This window comes from Giraffa tippelskirchi, chromosome 3, assembly GCF_054371585.1.
Source record: "Giraffa tippelskirchi isolate mGirTip1 chromosome 3, T2T-mGirTip1v1.2.pri, whole genome shotgun sequence".
NCBI classification, from domain to species: domain Eukaryota; kingdom Metazoa; phylum Chordata; class Mammalia; order Artiodactyla; family Giraffidae; genus Giraffa; species Giraffa tippelskirchi.
In genome coordinates, this window is record NC_137277.1 from 117255830 (window position 1) to 117283035 (window position 27206).

At 35.3% G+C, this 27206-nt stretch overlaps 1 protein-coding gene across 1 annotated transcript in view; it reads left to right on the forward strand.

Moving 5' to 3' along the window:
• Positions 1-27206, forward strand: part of LRP1B (LDL receptor related protein 1B) — a 2070111-nt gene that overhangs the window by 1734778 nt on the left and 308127 nt on the right. Inside the window, exons 44-47 of the mRNA XM_081584839.1 lie at positions 12740-12932; positions 13574-13699; positions 18230-18358; positions 20751-20870. Coding sequence (XP_081440965.1) covers positions 12740-12932; positions 13574-13699; positions 18230-18358; positions 20751-20870 — 568 coding nt within the window. The remainder of the gene's footprint in view (positions 1-12739; positions 12933-13573; positions 13700-18229; positions 18359-20750; positions 20871-27206) is intronic.

Genomic DNA, 27206 nt, shown 5'->3' on the forward strand with positions numbered 1-27206 from the left:
ATTAAAAGTTTCTTCTAAATGTAGTAAGTGTTAAGTTGTATTCACTTAATCACATACATTGAAAAATATATATTCATGCAAACAAACAATCATCCTTTTATGCAGGATAACTTTTAACTTCTTACAATGTAGCATTTAAAAAAATATTTAAATTTTGTTTGACAGTAGGTCTTTATTTGAAAAATTAAGACTAGTAGTTCAGTATGGAGAGTTGTATTTAGACAATGACCTAGAGAGTAATACTGTCAAATGCACAATATAATCCTGAGAAGATGATGTCTATCGTTCTTCAGTAAAACAAGTTGATAATACCATTTTATAAAGAAAAGAGTTCATCTTTCTGTACATAATAAAGTACAAAGGTGAATTCAAAGTTCATATAAAGGTATACTAAAAAGAGAAAAAGAATAAATAAATACAAATATGGGAAGAAAAAAACAAAAATACAGAGGGAAATGTTTTTTTAATCACTCATTTATTGATTGATTTGATCAATAAATAATCATTGAATGTTAAATATATTCTATTCTATTTATCTATGCATAAAATCTATTTACCTATAGATTTGAAAAAATGTTCTTATGATATCCCCTGATAAGTGTTATAATGAATGTGTGTTGAAACTGTCTGAATATGCAGCTAGGAAGGGATTCTCAAAAGAAGTAACTCTTGAATTGGGTCTCAAAATGGAAGGATTTAGAAGGAATTCAAAGCAGAAGGAACTAACTAAAAAATATACTACTTTGTTTTAAAGTTTATTCTTTATGGATACAAATCAGTTTATGAATCCCCAACTATCTGTGATGTGAAAGTCACTCAGTCATGTCTGACTCTTTGTGACCCTGTGGACTATACAGTTCATGGAATTCTCCAGGACAGAATACTGGAGTGGGTAGCCTTTCTCTTCTCAGGGGATCTTCCTAATTGAAGGAATGAACCCAGGTCTCCCACATTGCAGGCAGATTCTTTACCAGTTGAGCCACAAGGGAAGTCCCAAAACTGTCTAAATATATCTAAATCAGAATTTTGGATAAGCTGTAATTTCAGTAACTATAATCATATATGAATCCAGGACAATCAAGACTTGTTCAAAGTCCATTCAGCATTGGCTGTAACACTTCAGGAACATCACAGTTTATTTTTCTTCTCATTAGTCTTTTGAGTGATCTAAGAGAATATATTATCCATCCTGTTTCTTTGGGAAGGGAGCTGAGTCATTGTCCTTTACTACCATATTTTACAGATTGAGAGTCCCAAGAAGCCAAAAGCCTATTCAAGGAAAAATAATGAGTGTCATAATAGGGTTCTTTCTACTACTTCTCTCAAGCATATCTACCAGATCTTTTCTCCATCCTCCTCCACTGTTCTCTTCCCCCTAAAGACTTACCTATGTAGTCAAATGGCTCCCTATCCTTTGGCTTTTGGTTGAGTGTGATCAATAAAATGACCCTAATGCTGGGTAGGATTGGGGGCAGGAGGAGAAGGGGACGACAGAGGATGAGATGGTTGGATGGCATCACTGACTCGATGGACATGGGTTTGGGTAGACTCGGGGAATTGGTGATGGACAGAGAGGCCTGGCATGCTGCAATTCATGGGGTCTCAAAGAGTCAGACACGACTGAGCGACTGAACTGAAACTGAACTGAACTGATCAATAGAGAGATCAGAAAGAGAGAGTATAAAATCAAAATAATTCATTTTCTAATCTCTCTCTGAAGAGTCTGCCCCTCTAACAAAGGCTGGTAACTCTTCACACAATAAGTAGCCTTTTAGATGATTGCTGTGAATGTTGTCCTTTTCAAATTTGGTTGGACACTAATGACATTTAAACATTTTATATTTGTCCTGCAAACTTACACAGACAAGTTAAATATAAATGTCTATCCGTAAGCTAAATATTTCTCAGTTTCAAGTTGCTGATTTACCTCATCACCATTTTCTCCCAGGCTAAAAAACAGCAATCTTTGCAATCTGTAACACTTTGTCATGCCTGACTATGGTGGGGGCCAAGTTGTCATTTCTTATAATGATCATTTATGATCTTGTCAGTGAGGTAATCAGATGGGATATTTGGAAAGCTTCCTGTTTGGTTGGCTTTTAAATTGTTTGATTTAATATTTAGCATCTGGGTATTGGAAATATTATTGTCTGGCTTATAAAACTGAATATTTTTTTTATTCCTTGATTAGTTTCCCCACTTCTACCAATAAATTTCCAGTAAACTTTCAAGATAGGAAAAGGCATCTTTTAGTCTCTAAATTCCTGACACGTAGCTTTAAGTCAATTGTAGTTGTAGATTACCAATTTAATTGTCCATGTATGAGGACACACATGAGATTAAGTGATAGTGTCAAGAAATACATTATCTGAATTAACATTATTAGTTTGAATCGTGAACCTGTTTATAGGTTCAAGGTTAAAGTACCTGAAAATAATGCCATAATGGTGTATTGCCACATAACATGGTAGCATGTGATTTATGATGACAAAGCTTCTGTGTTGTAAATAAAGATGCTGATTAAGCTTACAAGGTACAATATTTAACAAATTATGATAAAAATGTTTAACACAGAGATGACAAAGCATAATTTGTGGATTTCACTTTTCTTTTCCACATGAAACTCTCACCAGTGAAATGTCTAAAGTCAGCTCAATTCTTAGTGGGAACTGTTGTACTCTATGAAAGTAACATGCATAATTATAGACTAATTGAATGTTTTTTCGCCTTTCTCTGTGTCAGCAGAAGTAGAGAAGTAAACTACTAAGCCCAATCAGTATGAAAATTTACAAAAGTTGCCATATACCAAGTTACTTTTGGTAGCAACAAAGAAAAACTTTAATTGTGATAAGAATAGCTATTCCTATCCATAAAAAATAACTATTTTAATTCATGTTTAGCTAATATAATTTATTTTTAATTCTTAATGATTTAGCAGTGTTTACTGAGTGTCTGTTTCGTTCTTGTAAAATATGATACTGAATAGAAAAAGAGATTGAAGAAATTGCTGCAGTCCCTAACTTAAGGAGCATATATGTAATAATAAGAGCAGTATATACACATATATATCTGATAATATCAAATAGTTTCTCCTATCTCTTTAACCAAGTCAGATTTTGTATATACAAGTTAATTCAGATCTTAGTTGCTTCGGGTCTGAAATAGCCTCAAATCATTGAGTAAATATGTGGCTTTGGACTGATTTCATAAACTTATTAAGCTTCAATCCTCGTCAATAAAATATGAACTGAAATAGTAACCACCAAATAAATTACTGTGAGATTAAATTTGGTATGATACATACAATAAATGCATATCCTGTGTATTATAAGCATTCAGGAAGTGTTAACTCTTCATGAGAGTTAACTACCATTGTTTACTAAAAAAAAATGGTAAAAGGATGAATGAACGGTGAGTGATGAAAAAACCCTTGTGAGTTCTGATAAAAAGTTTAATAGAGAGTCATTAGTTTGCAAATACTTCCCTAGTATTTGTATTCTTCATCTTTCTTGCTCAAAATATCAAAAGTGTTATGCTCTGTCTGGATAAATGCAGTTGATCTGAGCTGGTCTCCCTGAAACTCTTTTTGTTCTTATCTAATCTACTGTCTACACCAGAGGCAGAATAATCTTTAAACTACAAAGCAATAATGACATTGGTATGCTTAAAAAATTAATAATATACTACTATTTTCAGAACAGACTCATGACCTTGGCCTATAGCACGGAAGACCGTACATATTTGCCCTTCTGTCCTTTCTCACCAGGCTCCTCATGGGATCTTCTCCCAGATGTCTGAGTGATAATCATGCTCACTTAACCTCTTCTCCTTTTCCCAGCACTTCCTCTTCCCCCTTCCTCTCAGCTTTTGCACCATGCATCCCCACTGTCAAAAGCTTTACCTTCTCTTTCCATCCCACTACCAACTCATCCTTACTTCTCTCAGGAAAATCTTCCCAGGTAGCACAGTATAGAAGTTATCATTTTCTAGTAATATTTCTATCATAACTAGTAATCTTGCCTTTTTTTTGTTGATTTAAAAATATTTATTGAAATTTAAGCAGATATAAATCTTAAATCCTGACTCTTCAAAAAGGAACAAAGTAAAGTAGTCTTATTTGGCTACCGTTGCTATAACAAGCTTTCCAGGTAGCACTAGTGGTAAAGAACCTGCCTGCCAATACAGGAGACAGCCGGATCAATCTCTGGGTCAGGAAATCCCCTGGAGGAGAAAACGGCAACCCACTTCAGTACTCTTGCCTGGAGAATCCCATTGACAGAGGGGCCTGGTGAGTTACAGTCCCTGGGGTTACAAAGAGTTGGACTTGACTGAAGTGATTTAGAACACATGCATCTTACAACGATGTACCATTGACTGGGTGATTTAAACAACAGGCATTCATTTCTCATGGTTCCAGTTGAGGAATCTGAGCTCAGCATGCCAGCATGTTTGGGTTCAAGTGACAACCTTCTTCCTGGCTTGCAGTGGCTCCTTTCTGGCTGCATATCCTCCCATGAAGAACAAGAGAAATCTTTTCTTCTTCCTATAAGTGCACTGATCCCATCACAGGGCCCTCACCCTCAGGACTTCATCTAACTTAATTACCTCCCAAAGGTTTCACCTACAAGTATCACATGGTGGGGTTACAAGGTTAAGATTTCAAAACGTGAGTTTCAGGACTACACAAACATTCAGTCCATAACATTATTTCAGGTAATCTTTTATACTCCTGAAATATTAGCTATGGAATAACATGTTACTCCCAAAGAAATACAAATGAGGAACGTTAAATTAAACTTCTACACTTGCTAGGAATCATCAGTCTTTTCAGATTTCTTATAGGGTAAAAACTCTGGAGGAGGGCATGGCAACCCACTCCAGTATTCTTGCCTAGAGAATTCCCATGAACAGAGGAGCCTGGTGGGCTACAGTCTATGGGGCCGTGAAGAGTTAGACGTGACTGAGCGACTAAGCAAAGCACAGCACATAGGGTAAAAAGTCCATTTTAACATTAGTTTTCCCCATGTTGTGGTTCTGTAGTTGTGTGTGTGTGTGTGTGTGTGTGTGTGTGTGTTTGGAGGGGTGAAAGTAAGGTGAAAACCACTATTATACAGCAATGTGTCTTGCACTTAGATCAGTAAAATTGTTCTAAGCACAGAGCACAGAAGAACTTATAGAAGAATTCTCTTGTCCCTTTGTAAAATAAAGTGTTCTAATATATGACAGATCAAGAAAGACATCTTTTTATCATCTTTAAAGAAGAGAAATTTTGGATATAGTTGCTTTTTTTAAGTTAAACGTTTAAAATTGAGTTTACTTAATCTCAAGAAACTTTGCATAGCTCATGTGTCTGTCAATTTGTAAAGAAATATATATATATGTATATAATCCAAAATGATAAGTAATTAGATTTGTGTGGTAAGATTATTATTTATTTTCTTTTTGTGCTTTTCTCTGTTTTATAATTCTTGCTTTTTAAAGTGAATTCCCAAACAGCAGCATCAGCAACACTTGGAAGTTTGTTAGAAATGAAGAATCTGAGGTTCCAACTTAATTTAGTGAATCAGAATATGAGTTTTAATAAATCTCAAAGTGAATTGTATGCACATTACTACTTGAGAAACATTGCACTATAAAACAGAAATTACTTGTATAATCAGAATAAAAATGAATTGTTTGTATAAGAGAGTAATTGCCAGTTAATTAGGAATGAATGACGGAAAATTTTGGAAATTAGGAAGGTTACATTGTTAATTATCTCATAATAATTTAGAGTTTGATATAGGATGAAGTAGAGAAAGAGGACTAGTTTTTATAATTATCACATTCTCAGGATTATCTGTTTTCTCTAATCCACATCAGTTTTAGTGGTCAGTAAATGGTTTAACCCTAGAATGTATTAATTCCTAAGAAGGCAATATGTGGCACTACGAAGGGTATTTGTTTCTTCAGGATCATTCCCATGCAGTCATCATTCATGTGAAAGTTCCTTTATAATTTATTTATTTTTTCTGATTACAGGGAAAAGTAACCTAGTTAGGTCTCTGGTTTTTTTTTTTTTTTTTTTCATTTTTTTTTTTTTTTATAAATTTATTTATTTTAGTTGGGGGCTAATTACTTTACAATATTGTAATAGTTTTTGCCATACATTGACATGAATCAGCCATGGGTTTACATGTGTTCCCCATATTTAATATCTCAAGGCCAAAGAATCTAATTGATTGATTTATTTCTACAAAAATATTCCTATTGAGTTTTCTTAGCTTGATTTTTTATATAAAAATAACTATTTTATAGTAGACCTGGAGGCAGAAATTACAAAAGTTACTATTAAACTTATCTATGACAGGTAAATTAGACAAATTTTGATGCTTTTGAACTGTGGTGTTGGCGAAGACTCTTGAGAGTCCCTTGGACTGCAAGGAGATCCAATCAGTCCATTCTAAAGGAGATCAGTCCTGGTTGTTCATTGGAAGGACTGATGTTGAAGCTGAAACTCCAATACTTTGGCCACCTCATGTGAAGAGTTGATTCATTGGAAAATACCCTAATGCTGGGAAGGACTGAGGGCAGGAGGAGAAGGGGACGGCAGAGGATGCGATGGTTGGATGGCATCGCTGACTCGATGGACATGGGTTTGGGTAGACTCCAGGAGTTGGTGATGGACAGGGAGGCCTGGTGAGCTGCGATTCATGGGGTCGCAAAGAGTCAGACACGACTGAGCGACTGAACTGAACTGAACTGAACTGATATATATGTATATATATATATAGCAATATAAGATAGTCAAAACATTTCTGCGTATATCCTTATAACAGCCCTGTGAAATTGTTGAAACAGGTTTTAATCACCTCCATCATAAAGATGAGAAAGCTACATTTTTTTTTAAATAAAAATGTAAAGTAAAGCATCTTCTCCAAATCCACTCTGTTCAAGAATGATCTTGCTTCCATTTGAATGTAAGCCTAATGAGCCCTTCCCATTATAACACAATGATTTCTAAAATAGAGATAACTGAGTAAATTCTGTAACTGTGAATTGAATGTTGATTATCAAGCCCTCCTGATTGTGATGTTGAAAGGCAAAAAGCCAATTTCTTAATTCAAAGTATGCTCCAACATCACCATTTATGTATTTTGTCCACAATAAGGAGACAAAAATTTCTTCTAAATGAAACCAAGCAAAATAAACTCTATCAATGCCTTGAAAGGTATGCTTTGAACTTTTTGCTGTCTTAGAGGCAAATTATTATAGACTTTACTTCTTTAAGACTTAGAGTCCTTTGTTTCCCTCTTCTTTTGTATGTTTACTGCTACTGCTACAGCTATGTTTACTATTCAATTACTAAAATTATATCTCAATTCGTGCTAGAAGAGAAAATTCATATTGGTTTCTCTCTTCTAGAAATCTGAGTACTTCATTCACCTAAGAGGTATGCTTAAATTTTAAACCATTCCTTAGATCATTCACTGATTTTCTAAAGAGTTCAGAGGATCTATTTGGATAGGTCCCCTATGGATTAGATTTAGAAGCAAAAGTTAGGTAAAAATGACTAGACAACAAATATGTCTGTTTTCTGATTTATCTTGTCCTTCTAAATGCTGTTGCAGTCATATATACTTAATGTTATTTCTGAAAATACATTTTTTTAAAATTTCTGGCCTTTATTTTAAAAAATTCAGATATGATTTACATACATTAAAATTTAAATATTTAAACTGTAAAAATCTTCACACACATAACGTGTGCACATTATCTGTGAGTCATCATCACATCAAGATAATGAACATATCAGTGAGTTCTACAGATTTCATTATTTCCCTTTTTAATCCTTCTTTTCCCACTCTACTCCTTCCCACTCTATCCCCAGGAAATGTTGTTGTTGTGTGTTTTTTTTTGTTGTTGTTACTAAAGATTATTTCTCATTTTGTAGAAGTTTATATGAATGGCAGCATATACTTTATACTCCCTTTTGTCTGGCTTCTTTCACTCAGCATGATTATTTTGAAATTTATCCACAGTGTGACATACATCAATAATTCATCCTTTTTATTTCTCAGTAGTATTACATTGAATGTGTTAAGGAAAACAGTATCTATGACTCTTGTCAAAATGGTAAATCACACTTTATTCGGAACTAACAGGATAGATATAGAGATTATTGCAGTGGAGTTTTACAGTAGAAGAGAGAAACTGAGCTCAACTCTAAATAGAAGGAAAAGTAGACATTTATAGCCAGGGAGCAAACAGGCTCTCAGTGGATGGACAATTACTAAGAGGAAATGTCAGAGGTAAGGGAAAATTCTGGCTAAAGTGACCTAACAAGATTCTTGGTGAAGAGAGACTCAGGAGATCAGAATTTGATCCCCAATCTGAATGTTTTTTTTTTCTTTTCTTTTTTTCTTGCCTAATTATACAGGCTATTAACCTTAGGGTAATGTTTGGTAGAAATAGTAAGAATGATTATTCCTGTCTCATTCCTAGTTTTATTTCTATTTCTAGTTCCAGTCTGAGTTTCTGTCAGGAATGGATGTTAGATCCAACCAATAAAATTTCTGCTTTTATTGAGATATTCCTAGGGGATTTCTTATTTTGCCTGTTAATGTTATAAATTATACTGATAGGCTTTAAAAATGCTAACTAAACATGTACTCTTGGAAAAACCTCACGCATCATTATGTATTACTAATATTATTGATCTCAAAAGGCTATTTTTTAGTTTCATTGATTTTCCCCTGGTTTTTTATTTCCTGTTTCTTATTTACTTGTTCTCTCTTCCAATTTTTATTTAATTTAGTAAGTGTGATTTTTGGACCCATGTACCTTTTGGAAACTCTTTTCTCTAAGCCTTTTGAATGCCTCACACATGTGCAGGTGCTTAGTTCAGTTCAGTTCAGTCGCTCAGTTATGTCTGATTCTTTGCAACCCAATGGACTGCAGTACACCAGGCTTCCCTGTCAGTCAGCAACTCCCGGAGCTTGCTCATACTCATGTCCATCGAGTAGGTGATGCTGTCCAACCATCTGTCATCCCCTCCTCCTCCTACCTTCCATCTTTCTCAGCATCATGGTCTTTTCCAATGAGTCAGTTCTTCACATCAGGTGGCCAAAATATTGGAGTGTCAGCTTCAGCATCAGTCCTTCCAATAAATATTCAGGACTGATTTCCTTTAGGATGGACTGGTTGGATCTTCCTCCAGTCCAAGGGACTCTCAAGGGTCTTCTCCACACCACAGCTCAAAAGCATCGATGCTTCAGCATTCAGCATTCTTTATGGTCCAACTCTCGCATCTATAAATGACTACTGGAGAAACCATAGCTTTGACCAGATGGACAAAGTAATGTCATTAGCAAAGTAATGTCTCTGCTTTTTAATATGCTGTCTAGGTTGGTTATAGCTTTCCTTTCAAGGAGCAAGTGTCTTAATTTCATGACTGCAGACACCATCTGCAGTGATTTTGGACACCAAGAAAATAAAGTCTGTCACTGTTGCCAAAGTTTCCCCATCTGTTTGCCATGAAGTGATGGGACCGGATGCCCTGATCTTAGTTTTCTGAATGTTGAGTTTTAAGCCAACTTTTTCATTCTCCTCTTTCACTTTCACCAAGAGGCTCTTTAATTCTTCTTCACTTTCTGCCGTAAGGGTGGTGTTATCTGTGCATCTGAGGTTATTGATATTTCTCCCGGCAATCTTGATTATAGCTGTGCTTCATCCAGCAGAGCATTTCTCATGATGTACTCTGCATATAAGTTAAATAAGCAGAGTGACAATATACAGCCTTGATGTACTCCTTTCCCAATTTGGAACCAGTCTGTCGTTCCATGTCCAGTTCTAACTGTTGCTTCCTGACCTGAATACAGATTTCTCAAGAGGCAAGTCAGATGGTCTGGTATTTCCATCTCTTTAAGAATTGTCCACACTTTGTTGTGATCCACACAGTCAAAGGCTTTGACATAGTCAGTAAAGCAGAAGTAGATGCTTTTCTGGAACTCTGTTGCTTTTATGATGATCCAAAGGATGTTGGCAATTTGATCCCTGCTTCCTTTGCCTTTTCTAAATTCAGTTGAACATCTGGAAGTTCATGGTTCACGTACTGTTGAAACCTGGCTTGGAGAATTTTTAGCATTATTTGCTAGCATGTGAGATGAGTGCAGTTGTGTGGTAGTTTGGGCATTCTTTGGCATTTCCTTTCTTTGAGGTTGGAATGAAAACTGACCTCTTCCAGTCCTGTGGCCACTGCTGAGTTTTTCAAATTTGCTGGCCAATTGAGGTAGCATTTTAACCGCATCGTCATTTCGGATTTGAAATAGCTCAACTGGCATTCCTCCACCTCCACTAGCTTTATTTGTAGTGATGCTTCCTAAGGCCCACTTGACTTCACATTCCAGGATGTCTGGCTCTAGGTTAGTGATCACACCATCGTGATTATCTGGGTCATGAAGATCTTTTTTGTATAGTTCTTGTGTGTATTCCTGCCACCTCTTCTTAATATCTTCTGCTTCTGCTAGGTCCATACTGTTTCTGTCATTTTTCATGCCATCTTTATATGAAATGTTCCCTTGGTATCTCTAATTTTCTTGAAGAGATCTCTAGTCTTTCCCATTCTATTGTTTTTCTCTATTTCTTTGCACTGATCACTGAGGAAGGCTTTCTTATGTCTCCTTGCTGTTCTTTGGAACTCTTCATTCAAATGTGTATATCTTTCCTTTTATCCTTTGCCTTTAGCATCTCTTCTTTTTCCCTCTATTTGTAAGGCCTCCTCAGACAACCATTTTGCCTTTTTGCATTTATTTTCCTTGGAGTTTTTATTGATCATTGCCTCCTGCACATGTCATGGATGTAGGATGTCATGAACCTCTGTCCATATTTCTTCAGGCACTCTCTCTATCAGATCTAACCCCTTGAATCTCTTTCTCACTTCCACTGTATAATCATAAGGGATTTGATTTAGGTCATACCTGAATGGTCTTGTGACTTTCCCTACTTTCTTCAATTTAAGTCTGAATTTGGCAATAAGGAGTTCATGATATGAGCCACAGACAGCTCCAGGTCTTGTTTTGCTAACTGTATAGAACTTCTGCATCTTTGGCTGCAAAAAATATAATCAATCTGATTTTGGTATTGACCATCTTATGATGTCCATATGTAGAATCCTCTCTTTTGTTGTTAGAAGAGGGTGTTTGCTATGACCAGTGCATTCTCTTGGCAAAACTCTGTTAGCCTTTGACCTGCTTTGTTTTGTACTCCAAGGCAAAATTTGCCTGTTACTCCAGGCATCTCTTGACTTCCTGCTTTTGTGTTCCAGTCCCCTGTAATAAAAAGGACATCTGTTTTCGGTATTAGTTCTAGAACATCTTATAGGTCTTCATAGAACCGTTGAACTTCAGCATTACTGGTTGGGGTGTGGACTTGGATTACTGTGATATTGAATGATTTGCCTTGGAAATGAACAGAGATCATTCTGTCATTTTGGGGATTGCACCCAAAAACTGAATTTCAGTTTTTTGTTGACTATGAGGGCTACTCCATTTCTTCTAAGGGATTCTTGTTTACAGTAGTAGATATACTACTACTCATCTGGTCATCTGGGTTAAATTCACCAGTTCAGTATCCTTGCCTTGAGAACCCCATGAACAGTATGAAAAGGCAAAAGATATGACACTGAAAGATGAACTCCCCAGGGCGGTAGGTGCCCAATATGCTACTGAAGAAGAGTGGAGAAATAACTCTAAAAACAATGAAGAGACAGAGCCAAAGCAAAAACAACACCCAGTTGTTAATGTGACTGGTGATGGAAGTAAAGTCTGATGCTGTAAAGAACAATATTGCATAGGAACCTGGAATGTTAGGTCCATGAATCAAGGTAAATGTGCTTAGTACATGGCTGAATACTCCAGGAGGACCCTGTGCAGATAGATATCCGGATTTCTCCCTCTGTTGCATCCTCTTCTCTAACACTCTGCCTTGTGAGATCTAACCATATCACTCTCCGATAACTCCCATAACTCTAGGTCTCTCCACTCAGAGGGTTCCCTGAACTCTATTGAGTCCCTCTGCACTGTGTCACTATTGGTCACTATCTCAGGTTACAAACTGTGGAGGTTATGGGACTCACTTGGCTTAGTTCCTGTTACATAGGAATCACTGTCATTTCTTACCTGATATCCAATTTGTTGAAAAGCCTTGTTTTATATATTTTGCTTAGTTTTTTAGTTGTTTTATTGGGAAGGGAAATCTAGTCCCTTTTACTTCATTTTGGTCTGAGTGAAACTTTTTGATCTTTACGTTTAAATTTTTATTGCCAATGCATGGATAACCTGTTAAATCACTTGTGTTTTCCAAAGGAATAACCTGGATCAAACTGTATTGTGTATTTTGTGTACAATTCTGAAAACTTAATGAGTATTTACTACATATCTAATGATTTCTTAATAAAAATGTTTGATAGTAATAACAGTTAATCTCATATTTTTGTCTTGATTTTGGTTTACAATACTAAAAGTACACAGTTGCATAAAGTGAATGACTATTAAATAGAAATATACTTCAAAATATTAAGTAAGCACATTAAAAAAGGTAAGGATGGTTATGATATTTAAAATAAAACTTAATACAGTCAGTGAAATGTATTTTTACCTGATTATTTCAATTGATTAAAATAAACTAATAATCTCTTTTTGAGCAAAAACATATGTGAATAGTTTCATTTTTAAAAATATGATATTTTACTTTATTTCAGGTGATTGTCAAATCTGGGCCAGGAACTTTTCTCAGTCTGGCTGTATATGACAATTATATCTTCTGGTCAGATTGGGGAAGAAGAGCTATCTTGCGTTCTAACAAGTACACAGGAGGAGATACAAAAATTCTTCGTTCTGATATTCCACATCAACCAATGGGTATCATAGCTGTTGCCAATGATACCAATAGCTGTAAGTTACAATAGAAAGCAAGTTATTTCTTAATTATATAATCTCTCAAAAGCATATATATATATATATATATATATATATATATTTAAGTAATACTTAGCTGGGTTTTGTTTCCTTACTGTTTCTGGGGCTAGTATTCAGGCTTTGACCATTTACTATATTGAAATTATCTGAACATTTTATGGAAATTTTGTAGTTCTTAATTTATCACCAGAGGAATGATTCACTTTTAATTATTAGTTTCTGAATATCTATTTCACACTTTCTCACTCCTCTTATTTTTGATCATTCAAGTTGTTTTCAAGAAAATAATATTTGTTTGATAAAAAAGCTTTGCATCTGGCCTGAACATTTTTTTTTTAATCACTGGAATACCTACAAAATTGCAGTTCACAGTATATGTGTAGTTTCTAGAGGTACCAGTGTATTGAATGACAAATATGTTAGAAAATGTAGAGATTTGTTACATATTTTTAAATGTACTTATCATTTGGAATCTTTAGATTTTAAAAGTCCTGAATCTTCCTTGTTCGTGAGATATTTTGAGAGATTGAGGTTGTCTAACAGTTTACTGTTAGTCTATATTAACACAGTACAGGAATTCAATATAAAATGTCACCAATAAAACCTCTTCATTGCAGGTGAACTTTCTCCATGTGCATTATTGAATGGTGGTTGCCATGACTTGTGCCTTTTAACTCCTAATGGAAGAGTGAATTGTTCCTGCAGAGGCGATCGAATATTGTTGGAAGACAACAGATGTGTGAGTAAGTAAAGAGAATTAAGATGTGATGTGACACATAACTGCTCAAAATGGCACACATGGACATTGGGGTTGTTTTAGTATGAGTATGAAGTTGTACTCTGCTCCAATATTAGAGACCCTGTTGGCTTATCTCTCTATTCTAAAAAGAGCTGTTTACCATTCTACCTATAGCAACCAAGTGATAGGTAATAATAACCCAAATAGTGATGAATGTTGTATACCCTGATTATGGCTGGAAGATATTGGGTAAACTGGAGAAATACCTGTACACAATGATATCTGAAAACTTGGAGTTATGACTTTAAGAATTCAGTCAATAGCAAAATTAATTAAAGCCAAAATAAAACCAGTGTACAGGCAGTAGCTTAGTAGTGAACCCACTCACAGTCGGTCAGAGTATGTAAATGAGAAAGAATGGCTCACACAGTTTATTTGTAGTCATTTCTGAACTGTTAATTACAAATGTAATGTTGCAGCCTTGTGTGATGTTTATACCTCCCAAAGGCATTACACTCTTTAATTAGTACCATTACAGTATATACTTATTAACAGCTATGTTTCCCAAACTGTTCCTACCATAAATAACGGTTCAAGTGTTCTAATATCATCATGAAAATTATCCAGCAACATAAAAAGGGTTAATTTCTCTTTAACATCAAGACTAGTTGTGAGTAAGAAAGACAGGAGGGAAGCATCTTGGAAAACTGTAAATTGGTAAACTCTTAGGATGTGTTCAGTTTTTTTTTTTTCTTCTCATCTGTATACTCATCTAATATCTTTCATCTTAGAAAATCAATAGAGTTGGATATGTCTACATTATAAAAATAAGAATCATAAGCTGGAAATATTTTTCAATTGCATCTTTTGTCTTCTTTCAGTCTTTGTATACCAGGAGGATCTTCTCTTTTGCCTGTTCTTTATTTTAATACAAACAAGTGTGATTCTTGGACCCATGTGCATTTGGAAACTTTTATCTAATACAAACACTTTGACATAATTTTTTTAACCAGGAAAACTACTACACCTAATGCAAGAACATATACATATTTTCTCACTTTGTATATTGGCACACAATCCAAAAGGGCATTTCTTCACAAAATAAGTAAAAGACTTTAAGAATGTGCTGAGGAAAACAAGGGAATGACACAATTGGTCAGTAGATAGCTAATTTCAATAATTTGGGCCACAAATTCCAATATTTCTTCATCACCTAACACTTCCCTGAATTGCTCAAGCAATTGCTTAAACTCTCTATTTCAGTTTGCCTTTGTGGTTTCAGCTGTAATTGTCTGGATCCAATGCCATCTGTAAGCCTGGAGTGTTAGCCATGCATTAGAATCACTCATGTTTCTTTCACAGGTCACTACAGGCCAATAGTAAACCAATGCCTCTAGTCAAAACAGCAAGGCTTATTTGTATACAGTAGATTCCTGTCCTTGCAGCAAAATAGATTAGATACATCTGTCCCTACTAAGCCACCTGCATCTCACTATTGATGAGAGGGAATGAATCAGACAGAAAACTGTAGTGTTAAAACAAGCATAGTTGTATTCACGTGGAACTGTAGAGTGATACTGGATTCTTCAGAGCTGACAAATCTTTACAAAAGTATCTTGTATCCATCGTGCATTCATATTGAAATTCTGTGGTCCAGCAGAGAGATTGAAAAGTAACTCTTGGCTTCTTCTTGTCAAATCTATCTTTGGGAAATGATGATGTTTCTGGCATATCGGGATCCATATCTGAATTATTTCACCCAGAGCAGTTTATGAATGCTAATGGCAGCATTACAAGGGTGAAAGGTTATTTACTAACACCTACTTGAGGGCAAAGGAGAGAAAACCATTTGTTGTCATAACTCTTGAGAAAAAAGATTAGGCAATTCCATTTTACACGACATCGCTAACCTTATTAACACCCATAACAGAAATAAGAATAGCAAATATAATTAGATGAAGCAATTACCTTGCAAGAGAATGGAGGACAGCTGAACCACAGTTTTTGTTTTTAGAGAGAGGCAGAAAATACTCAATACTATTTCTTCAAATGAACATACCTAAGCAAGAATTGTGCTCATACAACATTTGTTTTTTGCATAATAAACCATATTTACCATAAATATTATCATCTTTTCCTCAAAGGTACAGTGATTATAAAACCAAAATATGGCATTTTCTATCATAGCAAGTATTTTTCACTGGAAATGAGAAATTAAACAGTATGTGTTTAAAATAGACAAAACAAGTTAGGAATGCTAATGGACTCTCAGTAAATGGGTGAATTTTACTCAGTTCAGGATCTAAGGTGATTGTGGACAGTAAGTCAGCACTCTTCTTAAAGATAATAATTCTTTAAAGTGAATGGTAAATTTAGACTCTTAATTTCTTGTTATTTCCTCTAAAATGGCATTCTACCTCAGCTACTGACCAGTGAAATTTAGACTGCACCAAGAAAAAATTAACTTTGAAGAGGGCTGCTATCATTTAAAAAGTTAAATTATAAGTCATTAATAGGTAGATAGAGAAAATATAAATATTCTGTAAAAATGGTTACATTCGAGGAATAATAAAGAAACAAAACATTGGGAACTCCAAAGAGTATTAGTGTCTGTTTAATCAAATAAGCCTAAAATAAATCCTAAAAACTGATAGCAAATTATAAAATTAAACTGTATTTCCTGCATTAATAGAGCTAAATGAATTCTAATTACCTCCAACATAATTAATATGACTTCTCTCCCTGTACAGTTTTTCTACAAGCAATAGATTAAGTGCTATGCTGTGCTAAGTCGCTTCAGTTGTGTCAGACTCTTTGCGACCCTATGGACTGTAGTAGCCCACCAGGCTCCTCTGTCCATGGGATTCTCCAGGCAAAAATACTGGAGTGGGTGGCTGTGCTTTCCTCCAGGGGATCTTCCTGATCCAGGGATCTAACCCACGTCTCTTACATCTTCTGCATTGGCAGGCTGGTTCTTTACCACTAGCACCACCTAGGAAGCCCAATAGACTTGAGTATATGCAAGCAGACAGTACATGCTGCTGCTACTGCTGCTAAGTTGCTTCAGTCGTGTCCGACTCTGTGCGACCCCATAGACGGCAGCCCACCAGGCTCCCCAGTCCCTGGGATTCTCCAGGCAAGAACACTGGAGTGGGTTGCCATTTCCTTCTCCAATGCGTGAAAGGTGAAAGTGAAGTCACTCAGTCGTGTCCGACTCTTAGTGACCCCATGGACTGCAACCTACCAGGCTCCTCTGTCCATGGGATTTTCCAGGCAAGAGTACTGGAGTGGGGTGCCGTTGCCTTCTCCAAGACAGTACATAATGCAGCAGAAACATTGCACTCCAAAAGCTTGCTAGTAAACCGATGTTTAAGAGTAAAAATAAAGGAGTGGGATACTGTGGGAGGTGGGAGGCAGGATCAAAAGGGACAGGACAAATGTATGCCTAAGGCTGATTCATGTTGATGTATGGCAGAAACCAACAGAATATCATAAAACAATTATCCTCCAATTAAAAATAAATAAATTTTTGAAAAATGTCTATTTTCCCCAAGAGAGATCATTCTAAAACAGGGGTCACATATTGGCATTCCAGGGATGAAATGTAGCTATAGAAAAGCTTCTTTGTACTCATGGCTGTTGTTTGTACTCACAAGTTGGTCAAATCAAATAAAAACTCGGGCTTTAAATTTCTTATAAGAATCCTGGCACTTAGAAGTGGGACAATATAGCAGTGGTTAACTGGAGCCCATAAGCATCTGCTGCATTGCTTTTCAGTTTGTCTTTGTCCTCTACCAGCAGCCCCTACAGATTCCCATGCATTTCAAGGAGTAGGTACTGATCACATGCGGCAGGAAGAGAGGGTCTTCTCCCTGGTACCACTCACAATGTAAATAGCACAAGAGGCTCCGTCTATTCTATAGAGAATAATTTCAGCAATTCTAGTACTTCTGAGTGATAGAAATTGTTGCAGAGATTTTTTTCAGCAGGTAGTTGGGGAGGAAGGACATTTGGAGGTGAGGCTTCAGTGAAATGAATCAATTCAAGGCATCCAAGATGAGAACTCTATATGCTAAAAAATTTCAGTGTATTGAAGAATATATGAGATGTCAATAAGAAAATACAAAAACCACTCTCAGTATATACAGAGCTTATTTAACTGGCTCTTTTTAAACATTTATTTTTAGGATAAAGTGCTAAGCAAGATGCATACATATAGTCACCCAAATTTAAGCCCCTCCTTCTTTCCACACATGTACCGTCACCAAATAATTAACAAAATCCACAAACATACTTTAAACACAAAGATAAAGTCAGACAACTTATGAACATTTGCAAAGGGAGCTTGAAAACAACACAATAAAAGTGTCTCTCTTAATTTTTTTTGTAAAGAAGTTGCATAAACAATTGCCCTTTATTAATTATTATATAAACAAATTTTAGTTTATTTTTATGATTAAGATTAAAGGAAACAATTGTTATGACATCAAAAATGTTTGTGATTACATGAAATATTGACTTTTTTTCCTTTCAGCTAAAAATTCTTCATGCAATATTTATTCAGAATTTGAGTGTGGAAATGGAGAATGTATTGATTATCAGCTCACCTGTGATGGCATTCCTCATTGTAAGGATAAATCAGATGAAAAACTGCTCTACTGTGGTAAGTTTTCAGTGTGTGGTTTTCTCATTTCAGAGATAAGTTTGCAATTATTTTTATAGTTTTTGGTATGATTGTCTCCATTTGGTTTGTATGTATGATTTTCTTACTGCCTCTCATTAACATGTAGATTAACAATTGATTTGGCTTCTTCTTATTCAAATTGGGCACCGTATTTCCTACTCAATACACATGATATTAATTGAAGAATTTCCTCATAGTTTCCATTCTTGAAGTAAAAATTTAAATACACAGGAGCCTGTTTTTGAGCTGCCTAGTCATTCATCATTAGCAAAAGGTTTTAGGCTTACATTTAAAGATGTCAGAAGTATTAGTTATTGGCTGGATATTGCAGGTTTATCCTGCAGCAAAAGTCCATCAGTCAATAGCATATTGTATTGGTATCAGAGTCTTATTCATTCTAAATAATTTTGCCTCTAGGATTATCCCAGGGCTATTTTCCTTAGGTACAAAGGCTGATTGCTTTAGCCCTGGTGTCCATTAAGTATGGAATTCCACCAGTTGTGCCTTCGTAGGTGATACCAAATGATAGTCAACCTTTCCTTCTCCCATAGAAATATAAACTGGCTTTTGGACTCTATGGTAAGCAATTGTTACTTGCCTTCATTTCAACAATATTTTTCCTGAAAGCATTCATCTATGCAGTCATTAATAGTTGATGTAGAATTGATCCAGAATATTTCTAAAATAATCTGATTTATTTCTATTCCGTATAGTATTGGCATTATATGCTCTTCAAAATTTAGGTATCTATATCTGGAATTGTTGTATTTGGCTTCTGTATTTCTCTTTTGTTTTATTTTTTGTCAAAGAAAGTTAAAACAAGAGTAAGGTGGATTTTGGGAAATTCACAAGTTTTGTCACTCTTCTACACTGCAGAGTAAGCATCCTTGGTTAAAATGATAGTCAAATGTAATTTGTTTGTAATTAACATGTAACTAAATCTTAGGGAATTTACCTCAAATGATGTATTTACCAGAATCAATAGCTATGTCCTGTACATCATGAAAATATTAAAGCATATAAAAATGTGATAATAATCAGCTTACAAATTCACATTATTATGAATTGGCTTGAGAATATATTTCACATTATTTTTATCTTCTTAGAAGGCAGATAGTATTTGTCTGAAAAGGGTAGCAAGCTTTGTCTAGCAAGCTTTTTCTATAAAGGATAAGCTACTATTTTGTGGTTTTGTGGGTCATATATGCTTTTATCACATATTCTAGTGTTTTAAACAGTCTTTTACAAATGTAAAAATCATTATTAGTTCCAGAGCCAGATAAAATCAGGTTCACATGCTGCATTTGGCCTGTGGACTATAGTGTGACAATTTCAGGTATAGATTCCAGATTTTAGAATCACATTTGAGTTTAAATGTTTGTTCCCAAATCTACTAGTTTGTGACTAGTATAAGGAAAGACCATTACTTCTCCTGTATTTTAGTTTCTCACTACAAACCTTCCCTGGTGGCTCAGCTGGTAAAGATTCCGCCTGCAATGCGGGAGACTTGGGTTTGATCCTTGGGTCGGGAAGATCCCCTGGCAGAAGGCTTGGCAACCCACTCCAGTATTCTTACCTGGAGAATCTCCACGGGCAGAGGAGCCTGGAGGGCTATAGTCCATGGGGTCTCAAAGAGTCAGACATGACTCAGCAACCAAGCACAGCATAGCACACTACAAAGCAAACCTAGCTGGAATGGTGGTTGGGAACATTAAATAAACATATGTGTATTTACATATGCTCAATATAGAGCCTCGCGCAAAAGAAGTTTTCAGTAAATAGCAGCTATTATTGTGAGTGGTACCTTCTGCCCCAAAACAGAAAATAGCAGGAGATTCTTATTAAGGTAAACAGATTTCAGAAGGCAATTATTCTTCTGCTTCGAAAATTCCAGTGGAACCTTTAAGACGATTTTTAAGAGAAATTTATGGATAAATAGGTGACTCTTGAATTCACTGGTTCAGGAATACATGTTTTGTTTGACACTTATTTTTCTTGATTTAAAATACTTGTGGGGTGCAAAGGAGATAGGGGATAGGTGTTGGCGTGTCTTTGTTACTTTTGAGGTAGAAATACATTTCTTCAGAAATGAATGTGTGATATAAGTTTATTTCTGTCCTACCTGACAGAAATGCCAGAAGCAATAAAGTGAGTATAATTTGACGAGATCTCCAAGTATGAATCACTGAAGTTAAAATTGTCAAAAAGAGTTTTTTCATAGATATTCTAATCCAGAACTTGAATGCCGCACAGCACCTGTTCTTTAGATCCACAGTCTGGTTATTGTGAATGAGATCTTACCTGTGATCTTCTTTTTGTAAAAATATTTCTATAAGCCCTCCAAGTATGTGTTTTCACTTTTCCATGTAAGAAAACAGAAGTTGTCGAAGAGGTTTCAAGCCCTGCTACAATCGTCGTTGTGTTCCTCACAGCAAGTTATGTGATGGTGAAAACGATTGTGGAGACAACTCTGATGAATTAGACTGTAAAGGTAAACGCATGTCACATCGGCCTAGGAATATTATCATGCTAAGTGTTCCCCAAACTCTTCCACAGTGTATCCCTGAGAGTTCTGGAGTTTCACCTTTTTGATATATAACCCTGACTAACATCTATGGACCATGCTTTGGTCAATGCTGTTTAAGAGAGTTATTAGAGTCAATTGAAAATTGATGACTATTTTTCTATTTCTGGTTTCTATTTCTTGCTTTGCTCACTTCAAGATTCTTTCTCACCTTTTCAGTTCAACCTCTCTATTTGGGACATTTCTACCAGAAGGTGTAATACTGAATTTACTGCTCCAAAATGTTCCCCTTTATTCCTTAATCCTGTCTCCTACATGCGAGCTCTTCATTTTCCTACTTATTGGAAACGAAACCTTGGTATTCTTCTTTGTTCCTCCTTCCACCATGCTTTATTAGCCACATGCCCAGTCATCAACAAATCTTCCAATTCTTAGGAATATATTCCCTTTCAGTCTACTTTGAGCCTAGCTTAACAGAGTAACCTTTTAATTGATCTCCTTTTGGAATTCAATTGGAAAGACGGCTACTCTTTCCAATAAATCTGAATTTTTAGTCATGCTAACACAATTTAACGTTTTACCATGTTAAATTTAAAATTTTACCATGGAACACATCAGCAGCCACATTACCTGGAATAGAAGCCCAGCCCTAACACTAACTGTGACACTTTGGATAAGGTACTTAACCAACTGGTGCCTCAGTTTCCCAAACTGTAACAAAATAGACAGTAGTTAAATAAGTGTATCAGTATTAGAACAAAACTTGGCATATAGTAAATGCTATGTAAAATTTTAGTTTGTTATTTTTTTAAATTGTTCCTCAGGTAAAGAATCCCAATGTTTGCAGAATAAGTAACAAGTTTTTAGTCTGACATTTATGGTCTCCTAAAATCTGGACTCAACAGATCTTTCCAAACCAATTTCCCATTAAAAGTCTTTCTATTTATTGAAAATACTTTATTGGGTGAAATTTAATAATAGAGACATAAAATTTGTAAGTTCCTTGTGTGCCCTCAAGTAGATCAAACTCTAAGTGAAAGATAGTCATTTAAATAGGTAAAGATGAATATGAGATGCTATGATTGCACTATTAAGAATTTTTATTTTTTAATTTAAAGGTAACCTGAAAGGTTTCATAGACTAATCTCAAAGTCTTAAAAAAGTGGAATGATTTCAAAACAAGAGAATTCCAAGTGGAGAGACCAATATTGAAAACTGAAAGTAATTTGATGATTAGAGCCAGGGTGCTTATTGAGGAGTGTTGACAAAAATGAAGTGAGTTAGAAGGAACTGGGATATGATGGTATTTTTTAGTGTCATGTTATAGAACATGAACTTTATCTTGTAATCACCAGAAAGGGAAAAAAAGAGGAAAAAAACTGATTTTTAGAATTAAAACTATAACACTGAGACCAGAAGGACAAAATAGAAGGCTATTACAGCAGTGAAAGCTATCAATAAAGAGGAGAAAGATAGATATAACAGCATTTTAAATGGTAGCATAACAGGTATTTTGGGGTAATAAACATAGAAGAAACATGGGAACAGAGGATATGCATGTGTTGGCGGGGGTGAGAGGGGATGCTCCCAGATGGTGCTAGTGGTAAAGAACCCACCTGCCAATGCAGGAGACATAAGAGACTCGAGTTCAATCTCTGGGCTGGGAAGAGCCCCTGGAGGAGGGCGTGGCAAACCACTCCAGTATTCTTGTCTGAAGAATCCCATGGACAGAGCAGCCTGGTGGGCTATAGTCCATAAAAAGTATTGGACATGACTGCAGCATCTTGGCACATGTGTGTGTGTGTGTGTGCTACCTGCTTTTAAAATATTATTTGTTTTCATTAATTTTTAAATTTATTTTTGCCTGCCTTTTGTTGTGTGAAACAGGGATAAGATAATAAGAATGGTCCACATTCTGAGGTTGGGGTACCGATAGACATTCTAATGGAACTGTTCAAAGGTTATATATATAAGCAGAGATATGGAGCTCAGATAGTAGGTTTAGATCAGAAGAATTGATCTTGGATTTCGTAAAGAGAGAGAACTCAAAGGAGGTATGAAGTAGGAGTTGTTTTAGGAAAATGCATCAAAATGACCTGTTGAAATTAAAATTGAAGACACTAATATAAAAATGAAACATATACCACAAGAGTAATAAAATGAGCTTCATAAGAAATTATTTTTTTAAAGAAAGGAAGATAAGTTAGCATTACAGAGAAGGCAAGAGGGCAGGCATAGACTGGAAAGTCCACTATACTTGGCAAATAGATAATAATTGCTTGGTTACCTTCATGAGTCAGTTTGGTGGAATGGGAAGGAAATACCAGATCACATTGGATTGAAACAAATGTGAATGGTGAAAGAGTAAAGACAGTGAATTCAGACTATTTTTCAAAAAGGTTGATGGTAGAGAAAAGATGTATGAAGTACAGTTGTAATGAGAAGATTATAAAAAGTTAAGGAAGAAGGTAGAATGTGTACAAATTATTTTGTAGCTGATAAAGGACTGAGAAGTTACTCTGTTGTCTTAGAGTATATGATCTTGGCCAAACACTTGAGAATCTTACCATCTAAGTTGATACTGTAGTTTAGGAAGAGCCAAGTACATTTGAAAGTTAACCGTGGTTTCAAATTATTTATAAAAGACTAAAATTGATAAACTGTAGTAAGACATTGGTAGTTAGTGGAGGGAAACAGATAAGCATTTGGAAGAAAGGACAGGAAAGTAGAAGGAAACCCCAAAAATGGATATGTTCTATTAGTTATTATGCAAGGTGGAAAGACTATCATGAAAACAGTAAGCTGGGATAAAAATTAAAAGATAAAGCTAGAATATGAAGGAACTGAATAATAGATACAGAAAGTAGATTTTAATATAAATTTCCATGGCAAAAAAAAAGCCATGTAAATTTAATAAGTTACTGTGGATTTTCTTTAAAAATGGTTTCTTTTAAAAAGCAGTAAGCAAATTAGTGCATTTGGGTTTATGAAATATAGTACTCCATACATGGTATGTGTTTATTAAACTCTTATGTGGCTGGTTGAAACCATAGGTCTTCTAAAAGTACAGGTAGGTTTTATTCTGCTTAATGACATCAGTATCAGCTGAATAACAATATAATAACTCAAAATCTTATTTCCCCCTTTTTAATCTAAACTTTTATTTTCTATGTTATAACCATCTCAGTCATATACTTGGAGACAGAACTACCGTGTTTGAGATTCAAGTTTCTGTCAAAACTTTTATTTTGTGATAATAATAGTGTAGTGATCATGACAATTGGATATCTTGTGAAGCAATAACAACAAAATTGTATGCCTTGAACTTCTTCCTATATAACGTAGTACATTTGAAACTACACATGCTCAAGTAGATGCTGTGTTACATACTATAAATTAAAAAATTTAAGTAAGTGGTCTAGTTTCTGTAGGATAAACAAATGGGTAGCTTTTTAGATGAAAGTTTACTTATTACATTTTCATCTTTTAGATTTGATTTTCCTCATATTAAGATTGTTCACATGGTATTCTTTCATGCCACAGGGGAAATACTAACTTGGGGACTTTTTCCATAAGCTAGTTTCTTATAAAGCATTAATTCAGATGGATGTCCATCAAACACATCGACACTCACAGCACGTAAAAGATCATGAAGGAAAAGGAACATAAATAGGCTTAGGAAGAATGCAAAAAGAATTATTTCTCTAGTCACTCACTTTTTCTATAATCATTGCAACTTGGGGGCACAGTGCTTTGTTGTATGTATATATGTACACACACAAATCATATGTTATTGTTTAATGTAAATAAAGTAAAAAATAACAAAATTTAACTGGTACAATAAAATATCAATAAATACAGAGAGATTTTAATAGGCTTTAGAGAAAAGATATGGTGGAATAATCTGTAAATTATCTGAAGTACTATTACAGTTTTGTTTGTTTAATTTAGATGTTAATAGCAATTAACATTATTTTTTTTTAATGGCATATAGTCAAAGAATCTATTTGTGGAAATAGATATTGTAGGGAATTTTTTTTGGTTTCTTGTCTTCGTAAGCAAAGTGAAACTCCAAATCCTCATCAATCTTTTATTACTTCCTCTTTGTAGTATTCCTTTCATAACTGAGAGCTTTAGACATCAAGCTGTCTGGTGGGGATCTGAGGAGTTGTTCAGAAAGTTTGTCATTCTTCATTCTTCTTTTGTTTGAGTGAATAGATTTGTGGAGATTGCATAATATCCCTCCTTCGCTCCCTGTTGAGATGAATATACTCCCTCTGAAAAGAAATTGCTTGGGCACCTTAGCACCTTTAGGTGGACTGGAGAAATAAGCACTTCTAAGGCAACCTAGAGGAGAGGAAGCTGCTGTTTTGTTGTTTTTTTTTTTTTCCCCTTGATTCATAGGAAAACTTTGAAGATTCCACAAACAACAAGCTAAAGGAAAAGGATAAGCCTACCTGGAGGAGAAATCATTCTTTCTGGGTTCACATACCCTTGGAGCCTAAGCAGTATATTAAATAAAAGATGTGGTTTGAAAGTAAACAGACGAGCTATGACAGCACATTTAATATGTTTTTTCCTTGTCAGCTTCCCCTTTGCTACAGGCTGGGTAAGGGATTTGGAAAAACAGTGAGTTAGCTTAGTTATAAGAATCTTCCTAAGAACCAGGGAAAGGCTAATCAATTTTATATCTTTGTATCAAATTAAATATTTTAACTAACATGGAGAGAAGGAAGTGGATTAAATAGGAGAATTAAGACAGTATATGAAGGAAAGGAAGTATATTCTTTTACTTTCTCTTTTGCTACTACTTTTGATCCACAATACCGGTCAGATCTTCCTTTGTAGTGTCTCATTGCTATTCCTGGTGTCACTCACAATTTGTAGGCTTTATTTTTTTTTATTTTTTTGGCACTGTCTGGAGAGAAAAGTATAGTATTTCTCACTCAGTTTACCTTTATTTGGACTGCGTTATTTTCTCTTCTTTTTCTCCAGGACTTTTAGCCTGAAGAAAAGTTGTCAGAAACTTTTCATGTTCACTGCACAAATTAAAGATCTCATTATCTTTTTCCCTCAAACTCACCCTAGGGTGAAACAAATTTCAGTACTTGACTGACCAAAACAACATAGAAGGGAATATGGCAGGGGGAATAGAAAGGAAGAGGTTTTGGCACAAGAAGATTTTGCTTACTAATTAAGTGATGTTTTCTCTGTTACCAAGGATTTCTCCTGTTTTGTGACTCTCCTTTCTTGTCTACAAGTCCTGGAGAAGTTAATCCCCACAATCACCTTGCTCCTGCTGTTTATGGAATTGTGTAACTACTTAATATGCCCAATTCCAATACTGCTTATCGCCCTACGTAATCCTTTAGCTGTTCCCATACTCTAGATCAAGTCATGGAATCTATGGAGATAGGGTTAGGAGTGAAGGCACAACTGGTTCCTATTTGCACATTTCGCTCCAATATGCTCTCCGAGCCCTCCCCACCAAGATTCATCAGCCTTATTTTTGATTGCAAAAAATGGGAGAAAAACTATTTCATCCTCTCTCCAGTTCTCCTGACCACCGCCACCTCATGTTTCCCCTGCCTTTCTCTTAAATACTATTTTCTAACCATTCTTCTCAACTTTAAAGTTATACTTTCTTTTCATCTAGTTAGATGAGAGTTCCTCTGTTTATTTTTCCTTCTTACCAGAATTCTATCCAAGACCCATGTTCTAATTGCTCCATGTTTCCACTGTTTTCATTAGCCATTCTTTACATTTACTTCCACCTGAGAGCACCCAACACTACTCTTGAAACTCCATTACTGTGAATTCCCTGAAACTCCAGTCCTCTTAACTGTCTGAAATGCTATCTCCCTGTTTATGGAGTCATGATTTGCCCTCTTCTCTCTATCTTCCACCAATATCCACTCAGGTGGACTCTAAGCAATGTACACAGAAGATTATCTGTGGAAGTTTGGAGGGAGATGGAGATGGTGGAATGGACTGTGATTGTCCCAGTACATCAGCATTAGGATTTCTAGCATCCCAAACTCTAACTGCAAGTATAGATAACATTTTAAGTGCATTGTGCAATAAATCTTTGTAAACTTGATTAGGAATATTACCACTATCCAGAATATTGTTTCACAGAGAAATGAATTCTGAAATACAGTGTTTATAAGGAATTTTTTGGAACACAACCTAATAGGAGACTGCTGAAAGACAGGAAAGTCAGAAGCAAAATGTATATGCTTATCATGATTATTTTCTAAATAATGTATTCCATTTACTATTTCCATGGAAAAATATTGAACT